Here is a 15,135-nt window from a genome sequence, read left to right as displayed (position 1 = left end):
AGTGCCCACCCACTCCAGCATTAGAGATACTATTAATATGCAAATTTTGGGTGGTCTCTCAGACGTGAGTCTTCCCAGACTTTATTTTCTTTAGGGGACTCCCCTCTCCTGCATATGTCTGGCCACCTATCTACTCTAACAGGTAGGGCTAGGGCAGGCTGGCTTACCTTTTGGCAAGATCATAGTACGTGGGGAACTACTGAAAGGTAGAGGGCCATGAACTCTGAGATGTGTTATTGAGTTGATATAAATACCTCAGCATTTTCCTTTTTCTGGATACCTTCATATGTTGCCCCTTCTTCTGGCTGGGGAATACGAGGAGCTTTTCCATCGGCTATGAGTTGGACAGCTTCTACCTAAGGCCAAAGACGTCACCTGTGTTACAGCCCAATGATCAACAATGGCATAGTCTATTTGACTAAAGTTTCTGCATAACAGAATTACTACCTATAAATCTGTTCAGAGAGTCAAGAGTATGATGATAACTACCATTTCTTCAGGTCTATCCTGACAAGCATTGTGGTAGCTACTTTATGTAAAATATCCCTTGAAAACATAACACGAATCCTGCAAGGTGGATATTGTTATTACTGTTTTACACCTGAGGAAACTGTCTGATAGCCACAGGGGAATAGAGCCAAGTTTACAGCTCATTCCACCCACCTCCATCTAGGCTATAACTAGGTCTAGAATCTGGGCTTCAGCAAATATCATTGAACACACAGAATGCTATATTGATTGTAATGATCATTTTGTGAGCAGCTACCGTGGGCCAGATGCTTTACACAAATAGTGTCACTTAATTTTCACAACCGCCCTACAAGTCAGATGGTATTATCCACACTGCATAGATGAAGAAATCAAAGCTACAGAGGCTAAGTGACTTGCCTGTGGTCATACAACAAAGAAGAGGTAGAATGGAAACTTGAGCTTAGGTTTTTCTGACATCAAAGCCCTACTCTCTTAATCATTAAATGATACAAGCAAAGCACTGCTTTCCTATCTCCTAAATCAATGGTTACTAGTGTACATAATCTTGCTACTTCTCTCATACTAGCTCTGAAAAAAAATTAAATGACATCAAAATTATTGGCTAAAGCTTTCAATATTTTTACAGGCAAGTATTTCAATATTTTTATTTGATGGTATACATGTTTGGGGATTTTTTTTTTTTTTTACCCGAGAGCACCTCTGAATAAATACAGCAACACCAAATTTCACCCTGTTACAGAGGCTAATTTAAAGTACTTTTAAATTTCCATAACAAATTGCGTAGCAATATTTCTTAAGATTCAATATACTTCTTTACAATTAATCGTTATAGGCAGGGTTGAAGATTCAAGTATTTGGCAAAAGAATGGAGCAGTTTAAATGCTACTGCATCCATTGGATCACTGCTCTCAGAAAAACAAGTCAGTTTCATAGACTAAGAAATTGAAAAGTTCAGATTTCCATCCTAAGTATACCATCCCATTAGTTAAAAAAAAATCTAATTTTGTTTTTAAACTTTAAGTTTTTGGTGAAAATTCATATGGATAATTTCTTGCTAAAAGAAAAAATATTTTCAAAACTTTAAAGGTTTACTAAATTCTGGGTGGCAAAATATACTAACCATGGCCTTGATTCCTTCAGGAAAAAGAAACCGATTATAAAGTGTATCCACTGTATCATTGGGTTCAACATCACATGATCTCTGAAGAAGGATGGGTCCTGTATCCAAGCCATCATCAGCCCAGAAAACAGAAAATCCAGCTTTCTTATCTCCCATAATTAGAGTCCTGTGAAAAGAAGAATTTCAATTTAAAATGTTGGTTAACTGTATCATAAAGTGATGAATTAGTGATATTAAAGTATAAGAGAGTTATAATGGAAAGGTAGACAATGAATGAAGCTAGCATGAGAAATTAACAGTAGAACTGGGAGATGTCAGGGCTCATAAAAAGCAGTGTCTAATGGTACTGCTATTTTATATCATACATCTTCATATCTTAAGTCTTTCTTGTTAATGTATAGTAAGGACTTGCAGTGAATTCAAAAAGGCATTAGAGTCTATCGTTACTACCACTCATTGACTCTCAGGGGTCAGCTTTCTACTTCAAGATCAAGTAATTTGCCCACTAGGTCCAGTTCCTACATCGTGCTTGACCCTGTATTAGGCAGAATAAGAACAGAAGATAAAATAGGATACTCTGTAAAGGACAGAATGTGAAGCAAATGTGAAAGACAGAAGTGATGATGAATTCAAGCTAATACAGACAGAGTATGATAATAGGTCAGCCATGTAATAATTTAAATACTTTTTACTTTTGAGTACAAATCAAGACCTAAATCAATCCATCAATCACTAACTCTTAAGAAATACTAAGAAATTAACTGGCATTGTTATCAAGATCCTTGAAAATACTGATATGCTCTGATCCAATGATTCTGCATGTGGAAACAGTGTAAACTGAGAAAAAATACAAGTTTAAGTGCGAAGATATCTACTAAATAATAGTGTGCTATTTATAAGAGCCAAAAAGAAATCAATCCATGTAATCAAAGTTTAAATACAATTAATGTTTTTCATCACATTTAAACCAAGTGTAGGCTTCCAGCTTATTCCAACAACTTGACACCGAAGAATATTAGGCAGATGTGCAGGTAAAGGACAGAAAGCAGAAAGGGTAGGAGGGCCCACCTCAACCCACAGCATTGTGTCCCTATGGTGTTAGGTACCTACAGTGTACCAGCCACTGTTCCTGACACTGGAAAATAGCAATACAAATGTTGTGCAAAGTCCCTTTCCTCAAGAAGCTTAGAGTTGAATGGGGAAGATGGACAATGAAGGTGATCATTTCATCATTTCAAGTAATTACTTGATGATTATTTCAAGTAATTCAGCATTTCCTGAAATGTACTTGAGAAGCTCTATGCAAAAAAAAGTTCTGTGGTCAAATAAGTTTGGGAACATTGTGTATTCAGACTCCCTCTAGGGGATTATGATACTGACATTAAAGCCCGTATTAATAGCTCAAATGAATCCTGCAGTTCAAAATCTGGCATAAACCAAACTTCCTGATTGTAAAACCTTTGTTTGCTCAATACCTAGTAACAGTCAATGGAGCTAGTACTCCATAGGCTATTCTTGGTAAATGCTGTCCTGGTTCACACTGTATTTCTAGATCTCAGGGGAGTTCATGCAATAGTAGTAACCGATCAGGACCTCACAATTGTTCAGGCATGCCTAGTTTCTTGTCTTGATCACCTAGGTAAAAAACAGAAAGAATGTAGGCAATGGAAATACACTCACCCTCTCTGTAATTAAAAAAGTCTCACTGGGTATTCTGGCACACTCCTGACATGTCAGCTACTTGGGAGGCCGAGGCAGGAGGATCATTTGAGGCCAGGAGTTTGAACCCAGACTGGGCAACATAGCAAGACCCCATCTCAAAAACAAAAATGTAAGAAGAAAAAATCTCACCAATTGATAGCAGAGGCTCCTCTGTGCCTGGGCAGGATGGATGGGTGATAAATGATAGAGCCATGCTTTGGACTATCAATTATATCCATGGGGATGAACTGAGTGCAGAAAGGGAGCACATTTAGGTCTGCACCCACGGATCTGTAGGCCTCTGCCACCTCTTTGATGGTCTTGCCCTTGACTCTCCATTTAGGAAGCTTGAACACAGGGGTCCCATCTTTCTCTGCAGCCAAAGCTGAGCATAAAAAAGATTTTGTTTTTAGAAGTTAGCAGTCATTTTATATCACTATGAATTCACATATTGTAATTTTACAGTTTCATGAAATATTTATAAATAAAACATGGTGAAGAACAATTTAGATTGTGACTAGAATTTCACCTGTTGTAATTGGATCACACTAAGGTGATACATATCTATATACTTAAGGCGTAATACATTAGAACTGAAAAGATTTTGGCTAGATGATATTTTAAGATTTTAATGAAAGCTTTTTCTTTTTTAGATAAAAAATGGTACCTTTATTACCGATACAACCTTTTAAGAACAGCTTCAGACTTGGAGGCATGCGCCAATGCTTCACCCACTAATTTAACACACGCACCTCTGGCACAGTTAGAAAGCCATGAATCTCTTCGCTCCCTATACAGAACAAACTGTAGACCAGAACACACTCTGCCTGCCAAGTGCTGAGCTGAGCTTTTCTACTCCCTTCTCCCAAATTCACCAAACAAATAAGTTAACAAAGCTGAGAGGCCAAGAATGGAGAATACATGCTCAGCTCCTGCTAAGGGCTTTGCCACACTGAACAGACCACAGTCTCCTTCCTGAGAAGAGCACTGTCCCCTCCCAAACAAACGGCTCCATCCTAATGCCATATGAAATGGCCCACCAAAGTGCAAACAGCACAAGCCTATTTTTTTCATAATGAAATGTCATTTTTACTATGTGTCTTATATCTTCAGTATGTATATATATATATTTAAGTATACAGTTTTATATATAAGTAGTATATATTTAAAAAATCGGTCAGGCACAGTGGCTCACACCTGTAATCCCAGCACTTTGAGAGGCCAAGGCAGGAGGATTGCTTAAACCCAGGAGTTCGAGACCAGCCTGGACAACATAATGAGACCTCCGTCTCCACCAAAAAAAAAAATTATTTTCAAATTAGCTGGATGTGGTGGCACATACTGATAGTCTGAGCTACTTAGGAGGATCACTTGAGCCCAGGAGTTCCAGGTTGCAGTAAGCCATTTTCGCACCTCTGTACTCCAGCCTGGGCAACGAAGTAAGACCCTGTCTCTAAAAAAAAGTGTTTAAGTGTATAAAATATATAATTGTATATATTAATATATTATAGAAATTATAGTATATATTAATATTAGCATACATGTTTTATATTATATATTACTTTTATAGTATAATAATAGTATATATTTTTATATACTATTTATATATTTAATATATAATAGCATATATGTTAATTTTAGGCAATTTCCAGAAGTCTTAACTAAAGCTTTCTATCTGCATTTTTGTGTCCCTTCCTTTCTCCTACATCTGAACAACAAAATTCATTGACTCAGGATGAGATGATGCCTCCACCATGAAACCTAAATTCTAAAGCCTAAGGAAGTCCTGAAGGACCCCAGCCATCATGATTAGCCCCTGGTCAATCCGTTTGGAAGAATCTGAGAGACCAGCACAATAATGTTCACAAAATGTGAATGTTCATAAAACTGAACTCACATGTCAGATGACAGGAAAATGGATAAATGGTGGTAAAAATATGTGACCATGGGAGAAATTGTGAAAGATCATATGGCAAAGAAAACTGGGGTGGAGGAAACTTAGAAGTCTTCATTGTAAAAAATGTACTCTAGGCCAGGCGTGGTGCGTCACACCTGTAACCCCCAGCACTTTGGGAGGCCAAGGCAGGTGGATCACCTGAGGTCAGGAGTTCAAGACCAGCCCGGCCAACATGGCGAAACCACGTCTCTACTAAAAATACAAAAATTAGCCAGATGTGGTGGTGGGTGCCTGTAATCCCAGCTACTTGGGAGGCTGAGGCAGGAGAATCGCTTGAACCCGGGAGGTGGAGGTTGCAGTAAGCTGAGTTCGTGCCACTGCACTCCAGCCTGGGCAACAGAGTGAGACTCCATCTCAAAAAAAAAAAAAAAAAAAAATGCACTCCACTGAGACTGGCTGAGACATCCAGGTGTTGGGCTTCCGTTTCAGTTTTTGGCTGCCCCAGAGCTATTTTTGGCTGTCCTCGTTGACTATTCTAACAAGAATACTCAGTTACTGTCATTAGTGCTTCCTTATTATGAACCAGGCATACTGTGAGCACTTTGTGTACATTAATCTAACTTAATCTTCATAGCAGCCACGTGAGGTAGCTACCGCTGAACTGAGGCTAAGATTAAGTAACTTGCCTAAGGTCATACAGCTAGTAAGTGGCAGAATCAGAATTCATTCCTTGATTCCAGAATATATGCCGTTACCCACATGCTGTACCACTTCCTCATATAGTTACTCTATAAGTGAGGTTGGTAGTTTTTCTTTTTTTTTTTTGAGGCGGAGTCTCGCTCTGTCGCCTGGACTGGAGTACAGTGGCCAGATCTCAGCTCACTGCAAGCTCCGCCTCCCGGGTTTACGCCATTCTCCTGCCTCAGCCTCCCGAGTAGCTGAGACTACAGGCGCCCGCCACCTCGCCCGGTTAGTTTTTGTATTTTTAGTACAGACGGGGTTTCACCGTGTTAGCCAGGATGGTCTCGATCTCCTGACCTAGTGATCCGCCCGTCTCGGCCTCCCAAAGTGCTGGGATTACAGGCTTGAGCCACCACGCCCGGCCTGGTAGTTTTTCTTTTTCTGAGTTATGCCATGAGCCCAAATGGCCATGACCAGTGGAAAGGGGGCCATGACCAATGGAAAGGGGGTCCTGACCCTGGGACCAGGCACCAAGGAAGAGTTCATTTCCCAGGATTCATTCTGAAAAGAGGTCTAAAAGTCATATGCTTGCAATGCTTCTGAAGTCCACGTATATAGCAGAGACTGCTAGTTGTCCCCCTTCATCCTTTAGCAGTGTGGATTCCCCTAGTTTTGCTGAATGCATAGCCACCCCAAATCAAATCTATATTTCTTAGCCACTCTTGCAAACAGATTTGGCCTGTGACTAAGTTCTGGCCAATGGGATACAAGTGGGAGTAATATGTACAACTCTGTATTACACCCTTAATAAAACGCTTTCCCCTGATTCCCACTCTTTCATTCCTGCTTGCTGGAATGCAGATGTGATAGTAGGGGCTGAGGCAGCTACCTTGGACCATGAGATGGAAGTCCAGCACTGGTGAGGGCAAAACAACAAATAGAAGGAGTGTGTATTGTGATGAACACAGAGTTGCCACACCAGCTGATGGCCAACCTGCACCTGAGAATTCTTGACCCAGTCGTCCCAAGATGCACTCACCCAGAGGGTCAGCTTTTCCATCCTTGTCTGGAACTGTGAACACCCCTACTACTCGGTGGCCCTCTTTGCGGAGGTGGCTATAGACTTCTTGTCCAAAGAGGCTCTGGCCAATTAGTGCCAACTTCAGCTTGTTTTTGAAATAAACCTGTGAAAGAATTAAATGACGAAGACATAAGCATGGATAGAAGACATTGGATGAGGGTAAGGGTTAAAAAAGTAGCTATTGGGGGCCGAGTGCAGTGGCTCAAGCCTGTAATCTCAGCACTTTGGGAGGCCAAGGCGGGTGGATCACAAGGTCAGGAGATTGAGACCATCCTGGCTAACACGGTGAAACCCCGTCTCTACTAAAAAATACAAAAAACTAGCCGGGCGAGGTGGCGGGCGCCTGTAGTCCCAGCTACTCGGGAGGCTGAGGCAGGGGAATGGCGTAAACCTGGGAGGCGGAGCTTGCAGTGAGCTGAGATCCGGCCACTGCACTCCAGCCCAGGCGACAGAGCGAGACTCCGTCTCAAAAAAAAAAAAAAAGAAAAAGAAACGGGAGGTTTGGCTGGGCACCGATCACCTGAGGTCAGGACTTCAAGACCAGCCTGGCCAACTTGGTGAAACCCCATCTCTACTAAAAGTCCAAAAAAGTTAGCTGGGCATGGTGGCACGTGCCTGTAGTCCCAGCTACTCAGGAGGCTGAGGCAGGAGGATCGCTTGAACCTGGGAGGCAGAAGTTGCTGTGAGCTGAGATCGCACCATTGCACTCCAGCCTGGGCGACAGAGCAAGACTCTGTCTCAGAAAACAAAAATCAAAAAAAGCTCAGGAGGTTTGCCATCCCTGGTCTATGGCCCCATATAGCAACAGTCAGCTAGCGCTGAGCAGTTGTGGCCCCTTTACCCTGGACATGGTCTGCCCTCCATCCAGCTCAAATCCCTCATTTGCTTTACCTGTTTGACCTCTGTGGGAATTTCTCTTTGCGACCCCTCCACTAAAGATACAAAGCAGTGGTCCCTGTCCTCGGGAATCCACCAACTAGTAGGGAGGGCACACAAGTTAAGACATAGTAACACAGTGCTAGAATAGGAGAGCACAGTTTGGTTAAGAGAGGAGAAGACTTCTCCAGAAGGCAACTCCTTAGCTGAATCTTAGAGAATCCATCTTGGGAGTTGGCAGAGAAAAGGGAGAGGATTGTAGGAGGTCCTTGGGAAGTGCCAGGCAGAGGGTGCAGGATTTACAAAGAAACAAATGCACGTGCACAGCGTGTCCAATACTGGGAGTCAGGGAATGGTGACAAGTGACAACGTGGAAAGAGACAATATGGAGGGCTTTGTGTCAAATAATTTGGGCCTTATTGTGAAGACAATGAGATTCACTGAGCTTCTTTAAGCAGGAGAGTTAATTGAAAGCAGGAGAGTCTAATTGCTATGCTAATAGACTGCTTATGCAACTGTGGAGGCATGAACTAGCTCTGGGTAGGCACACCTCTTGTGTTGAGAATGGAACAGAGCGTGAAAATCAAAGCTGACCTAGCAATCCACCTTCAGCATATTCACAGGATGTAGTTTGGAATAATGTAAAAGCTCTTGCAACCGATTATAACAAACTCTCATACTAATAGAAGCAACAAGTTACACTTTACCTAGAGGTAGATCTGCAAGATTCAACCAAGATTCAGGATACCACCATAAATGCAAACTTGTGCAACTTGATTTTCCTATTGCATCATTATATAAAGAAGATATCAGCAAGGGCTCTCTTGGATGTCTGGCCAACTTTTGTTTTTTCATCATAAAAAGGATAAAAGATTTTAAAAAGAGGGATGTCAATACAGGGGCCTATGAGCAGGTAATGCCAGAGGGGGATGCTCAGGACACAGAGACTGGAGAGAGCTCCTAGGCCGAGGCTGGTGACCACAGAGCACTTCAAAGACTTTGAGTAAAGGGAGAGACCGTCCAAAGGGCTCGAGTCCAGAAACGGACTCCAGTACTAGAGAGGCAGGATTTCCGTGCACAGCAGCTACTATAATATTTTAATTGTATAAAAATTGTTAAACTAATTTTTAATTATACGTATTACATATACACACAATCTCCTTATGAAAAAAAAAAAATCACAGATAAGACTACAGCCCCTTTTGACTATCACTCCCAATCTGCATCCCTTCCTCACTCCCCAGAGGAAACTAGTATTGTAGTTTGGTGTGAATTCGACAGATCTTTCTAGGCATTTAAAAACATGGAAACATGGCCGGGCGCGGTGGCTCACGCCTGTAATCCCAGCACTTTGGGAGGCCGAGGCGGGCGGATCACGAGGTCAGGAGATCCAGACCATCCTGGTAAACAAGGTGAAACCCCGTCTCTACTAAAAATACAAAAACAAATTTAGCCGGGCGTGGTGGCTGGCGCCTGTAGTCCCAGTTTCTCGGGAGGCTGAGGCAGGAGAATGGCGTGAACCCAGGAGGCGGCGGAGCTTGCAGTGAGCGGAGATCGCGCCACTGCACTCCAGCCTGGGCGACAGAGAGAGACTCCATCTCAAAAATAAAATAAAATAAAAAATAAAAACATGGAAATATATACAAAAAGTATTATTTTGTGTTTCCAAAAATAATTCAAATGTAATAATATTATGTGCAATGTTCCATAACTTTCCTTGTTGGTACATATAATTCATTCTTTGAAATCGTTGCACAGTATTCCTTAGTGTAGCTATATCTCAGTTTACTTGTTCATGTCCCTATTGAGAAATATTTTGGCCTTCAATATGTCATTATTACAAATCCCATGGCAATGAATATCGTGGTACATGCTTCCTGTGCCCATGTGGAAGTATTTTTCTCAGATACCTACAAGTGAAACTGCAGGATCATTTTTAAACCTAAATTTAATTGAAGTAGATACCATCAAATTGACTTCTACAGTATTGGAGGAAATGTTTTCTCACCCCTGCGAAACATACAATATCATCAAATTTACGATTTTTGCCACCCTGATAAGTGAAAAATGGTATCTTGTTCTAAATTGCATTTGTCTGATTACTAGTTTGGTTGAGTGTGTTTTCATATTTTATTGTTCATTTATATTTCCTTTTTGGTATATCATTTTAGTTAGTGTATTGTGTATTATTATTCTTTTCGTAAAAACACAGATTTAATAGTCTGTCCCACTAATCTATGAACTCCTTGAAAATGGGACTATTTCTTTCTTGCTTATTGTTTTATCTTTGGGTTATGAGAGTCTGAAGAAGTTAGTCCACTTCTCTGGGTCTTAGTTTTCTTATCAGTAAAATGGTCATAATAATCTAGGTTGAGAATCCCTTATCCAAAATGCTTGGAACCAGAAGTGTTTCAGATTTTGGATATTTTCAGATTTTGGAATGTTTGCATTATACTTACCATTTGAGCATCCCAACTCTGAAAATCTGAAATCCAAAATGCTGTCATGATCATTACCTTTGCGTGTCATGTCAGTGCTCAAAAATATTCAGATTTTAAAGCATTTCAGATTTCAGATGTTCAGATTTGGGATGTTCAACCTAGTACCTACTTCACTGAGATGTCATGAGGATTAAAGGAGTACACAGTCGCCCTCTGTATTTGTGGGTTCCATATCCGTGGATTCAACCAACCATGAATCAAAAACATTTGGAAAAAATTGCATCTGTACTAGACATGTATAATTTTTCTTGTCATTATTCCATAAACAATACAGTGGGACAATTATTTACATAGCATCTACTTTGTATTCATTATTATAAGTTATCTACAGGTAATTTATACTGGAGAATATGCATATGTTATATACAAATATTACCCCATTTTATATAAGGGACTTGAGCATCTTCAGATTTTTATATCCATGGGAGGTCCTGAAACCAATCCCCTATGAATACAAGGGACAAGGAACAACTGTATATGTAAAATATTTATTAATGCTATATATTAATATTATTATATCCTCAGGATTTAGAGTCCTCAGTGTATAATTGACAACTAAATATGGTTTGAAGTTGAATTTGGAGATCCTGTGAACAGATAAGACACCAGAGCAGAGGTCATGCAATGAGGAAGCAAGTTAAGAACCTGGTTCCTAGAACTGAGAAATAAAGCAGGTACTTGGTTCCAAAGACCAAGGAAGGGTCCTACCTCTTTGGGCTGGATCAGAGGTAACCTCAAGTTACCTGGAGCCAGGCTATAAACCCGAGCTACCAGACAGACCTGACCGAGACACTGGCAGAGAAAGCTAAACAAAGGAGCGCCAAATGAATAGAGGGCTAAATAACTCCTACCATGGGGAGAAGAAGCAGTGAGCCAGGCAGGATATCAGAGGTGGGCAATAATACCTAATTGACAAAGGGCTTTAAAACAAACGGCTGTTTTAGTTAAAAAGATCCAGCCATATCACTAAGCTGAAATCATTAAATGTTTCTAACTCCCTTTATTTAAGACAGAGGATGGAAAAAGGAATTCTATCAGGAAATGTTATAAACTAATTTTTCCCTTGGATTTTGCTAGGTTCTGAAAGCTTTATTTTTATTCATCCTTCATTCTGCTTTAATACTAAACTTAAAAGCATTGTTTGACTTTTCAGTTTTTAAAGATAAAGGGATAATTAGGCCAGGTGCAGTGGCTCATGCCTGTAATCCCAACATTTTGGGAGGCTGAGGTGGGCAGATCACTTGAGGCCAAGAGTTCGAGACCAGCCTGGCCAACATGGCGAAACCCTGTCTCTACTAAAAATACAAAAATCAGCTGGGAATGGTGGTGCATGTCTGTAATCCCAGCTACTCAAAAGGCGGAGGCACGAGAATCGCTTGAACCCGGGAGGCAGAGATAGCAGTGAGCCGAAATTGTGCCACTGCATTCCAGCCCGGGTGACAAAGATTCTGTCTCAAAAAAATAAAAAATTAAAATTAAAAGATAATTTGCATACAGTAAAATGCACCCTTTTCAGTGTACCATGCTGTGAGTTTTAACACACAGTCATGTAACCACTACCACAATCAAGATGCAGAACAGTTCCATTACCGCCCAAATTCCTTTATGCCTGTTTATAATCAATCCTTCCTTCTATCTCCAGCTCCAGACATCACAAATCTTTTTTCTGTCCCCATAGTTTTACTCTTTCCAAAATGTCAGATAAATGAAATCATAAAATATGCAGCATTTTGAGTCTGACTCTTACACTTAGCATACATATTTGAGTTCCATCCATGTTGTATGCGTCAGTAGTTCATTCCTTTTCCCCCCCCCACTGAGTAGAATTCCATTATATGGATGGATATACCACAGCTTGTTTATCCTGTCACCAGTTGAGGACAATTTATTTCCAGTTTTTGGCAATTATGAATAAAGCCTCTATAAACATCAACAAACAGGTTTTTATGTGGGCAAATAAGGTTTCATTTCTTTTGGGTAAATACCTAGGAGTGTGATTCCTGGGTCATATGATAGGTATATGTTTAACTACATACAAAACTGCCAAACAGTTTTCCAAAGTGGCCGTACCTTTTTATATTCCCACCAGCCATGTATCTGTTTGATTTTGAATAACTCATAAAATACGGTCCAGAACATTTTTCACAGGATAAAACATCCCACATTTTTCATTCATCACTCAGTAGCTTCCTTTTGACCATTGAGGAAACTGTCTTCTTCCCAGCCATACGTGTCACTGCTTTTCCACATGCACCCCTGGGTACAGTCAGACCCGGACCACGCCAGTGCTTCCCCACATCCATGGCTTTGTTTATGTCATTTGCCACCTAGGATGTTTACTTTTTATTACTGAAATCTTAGCAAACTCCACTATCAAAATCTTTTCATTCCTCAAGACTTCCTTCTGCTCTCCAAAAAAGACAAGTCAATGAAAGGTGTTGACAGAGGAGACCGACAAAACAGGCTCAGGCACTCGGCACAGCCCCTTGCTTTCTGTGCTATCCATCTGGGATCTCATGTGCCACGTGGTGGGGGGAGCTAATGAGGGGTCCAGTAGAGCAGGCAAAAGTCCTAGCAGAGCAGGTCTTCCCCACCTCCCCACCCCCATTTTATAAAAGGTGAATATACCTCAAAGTAACTAGAACTGGTTGCAAAGAGTAAAACGAATTCTTATTATTTGGGGTTGTCTGGGATACAGAAAGCTTTTCCTTTGATGCAAGTTTGGGCCAGTTTTTGGTGCTACTCAAGACTTCTCTCTGCCTCCAAGTTTTTTACATCTGAATATATACATATGTACATATGGCTTTGGCACGACCAAGAAAAAGAATCGATAAGCAAATTTTTTAATGTACTTCCTATAAAAGAGATACGATACATAAGACAGTTTTTATTTTTATTTTTTTCTCTCTCTCTCTCTCTTCCCTAAACAGTCCCGAGGTCCCCTGGGTGCTGAAGGCAGCACCACAGTGCAACGTGTCCGCTCTCGGTTCCATTTCTGGAGGAGGTGATGCAATTCCAAGGCGCGGGGCTGGGCCAGAACTCGGTTCTTGTGCTACAGTAGAATAGTGTTCCAGCGTGGCTGCCCCTGCAGCGCCTGGCAATTCTAGAAATTTTGCCATCTGCGGCTCAGCTCCGGAATACTGAGCTTGCAGCCATCGGCTTTGAGTGCCATTATCTGAACCGGCCCACCGTGCCAGTCTCGAGCGCTTACACCTCCCAGGCGGCCAAAGAGGACCCTACTGACTTGATACTCCCCTCCTCTTCCAGGAGACGGTCTCGGCCCCATACGGCTCCGGCTCTTGACCAGGGATCTCATGATTGAAGTGAAAAAGGAAAGGAAGCAGACTCTGTCCTCCTTACCAAGTGACCGTTCCCACCTTGCCATCCCAGCCAGACTTGACACGTCCAAAACTGCATCCTCAGCCCCTTCCCGGCAGTAGACAATGGCTTGCGTGCCAATTCCCATCCGGGACCCTCCCCAGGCCCTTCTCTGAGGTCTCTCTGTTTTTGTTTGTTTGTTTTAAACGCTGTCTTGGTTTTTAGCAAAGTCTAAGCATCGCTGCTCATCCCCAGCCCCACCGCCCCGGCCCTCCCGCCCCGGAGTCTGGAAACCAGGACAGGGTGACAGCCGGGACGCTCGCCCGGGCCGGACTCACCCGGCCAGTGGAGAAGCGCCGGAGCGCCTGGCTGCCCCACCGCAGCATGCTGGAGAGGAGCGCTCGCACTGGCGGCGCGGCGGCGCGGGAGGCGGGCGGGCGGCGCAGCCTGGGCACGGCCTGCAGCCTGGATGCCCCGGACTGCCTGGCTCGCGGCTCGCGGCTCGAGGATCGCGGCTCGCGGCTCTCCGCCTCAGCTAGTCCGCACCCGGCCCAAGGCCCACCGCCCGCGGCCCGCCCCACCCTACCGGCGGCAAGGCCCCACCCGCTAGCTGGCAAGGCCCCGCCCCCAGCTGGAAGGCACCCGCCCCGCCAGCTGGCTGGGCTCCGGAAGCCAAACTAGTGCGACGCGGCGGAGCGCGCGGGCTTCTCGGAGCCTGCCTGCCCTGACCTTGGTGCCGAGAGCACGCCCAGTCCCAGGGACCGCACCTCTCCGCTGCCTGGACTTTCCGCCAATTCCGGCCAAGGTCCAGGTGCTTTCTAACTGTGGGACCCTCTACCAGTTACTCAGCCCCACAGCAGTACATACGGATCCACCTTATCAGTGGTCAATCTGGCATCCCAAGTGCTGTCCACAGCAGAGCCCGCAGAAAGCACGCCTGTAGACAGATACGTAGTGGGGGCGCCTTCGCTGTGTAGGGATCCTGATGCCTACCTCGTAGGATGGTAGGCCGGGAGCTGTGGCTCACGCCTGTAATCCCAGCGCTTTGGGAGGCCGAGGAGGGCAGATGGCCTGAGCTCAGGAGTTCGAGACCAGCCTGGCCACCATAGTGAAACCCCGTCTCTACTAAAAATACAAAAATAAAAAAGGAAAAAACAAATTAGCCGGGGGTGGTGTCGCATGCCTGCAGTCCCAGCTACTCGGGAGGCTGAGGCACTAGGACCACTTGAGCCAGGGAGGTGGAGGTTACAGTGAGCCGAGATCATGCCGCTGCACTTCAGCCTGGGCAACAGAGCCAGACTCTGTCTCAAAAATAAATAAATGAATAAATTGGTGCAAAAGTAATTGTGGTTTTTGCCACTGAAAGTAATGGCAAAGTCACAATTACTTTTGCACCAACCTAATAGATACATGCCCTTCTCCCTCACCTCTGTGGAAAAAACGCTCAGAAGTGCTTTAGCTGGACGTT

At 43.1% G+C, this 15,135-nt stretch overlaps 1 protein-coding gene across 1 annotated transcript in view; it reads right to left on the bottom strand.

Moving 5' to 3' along the window:
• ALDH1L2 (aldehyde dehydrogenase 1 family member L2) overlaps nucleotides 1-14,221 on the bottom strand; it is a 60,553-nt gene extending 46,332 nt beyond the window's left edge. Inside the window, exons 1-5 of the mRNA XM_033220813.1 lie at nucleotides 14,006-14,221; nucleotides 6,931-7,075; nucleotides 3,464-3,698; nucleotides 1,613-1,778; nucleotides 255-356 (exon numbers count right to left, since the gene is read on the bottom strand). Of these exons, the coding sequence (XP_033076704.1) occupies nucleotides 255-356; nucleotides 1,613-1,778; nucleotides 3,464-3,698; nucleotides 6,931-7,075; nucleotides 14,006-14,053 (696 nt within the window). The 5' untranslated portion in view covers nucleotides 14,054-14,221. The remainder of the gene's footprint in view (nucleotides 1-254; nucleotides 357-1,612; nucleotides 1,779-3,463; nucleotides 3,699-6,930; nucleotides 7,076-14,005) is intronic.
• Nucleotides 14,222-15,135: the final 914 nt, after the last annotated feature.

Source organism: Trachypithecus francoisi, unplaced genomic scaffold (assembly GCF_009764315.1).
Source record: "Trachypithecus francoisi isolate TF-2019V2 unplaced genomic scaffold, Tfra_2.0 Lachesis_group11, whole genome shotgun sequence".
Taxonomy (NCBI): domain Eukaryota; kingdom Metazoa; phylum Chordata; class Mammalia; order Primates; family Cercopithecidae; genus Trachypithecus; species Trachypithecus francoisi.
This window is presented reverse-complemented; position numbering and strand designations above follow the sequence as displayed.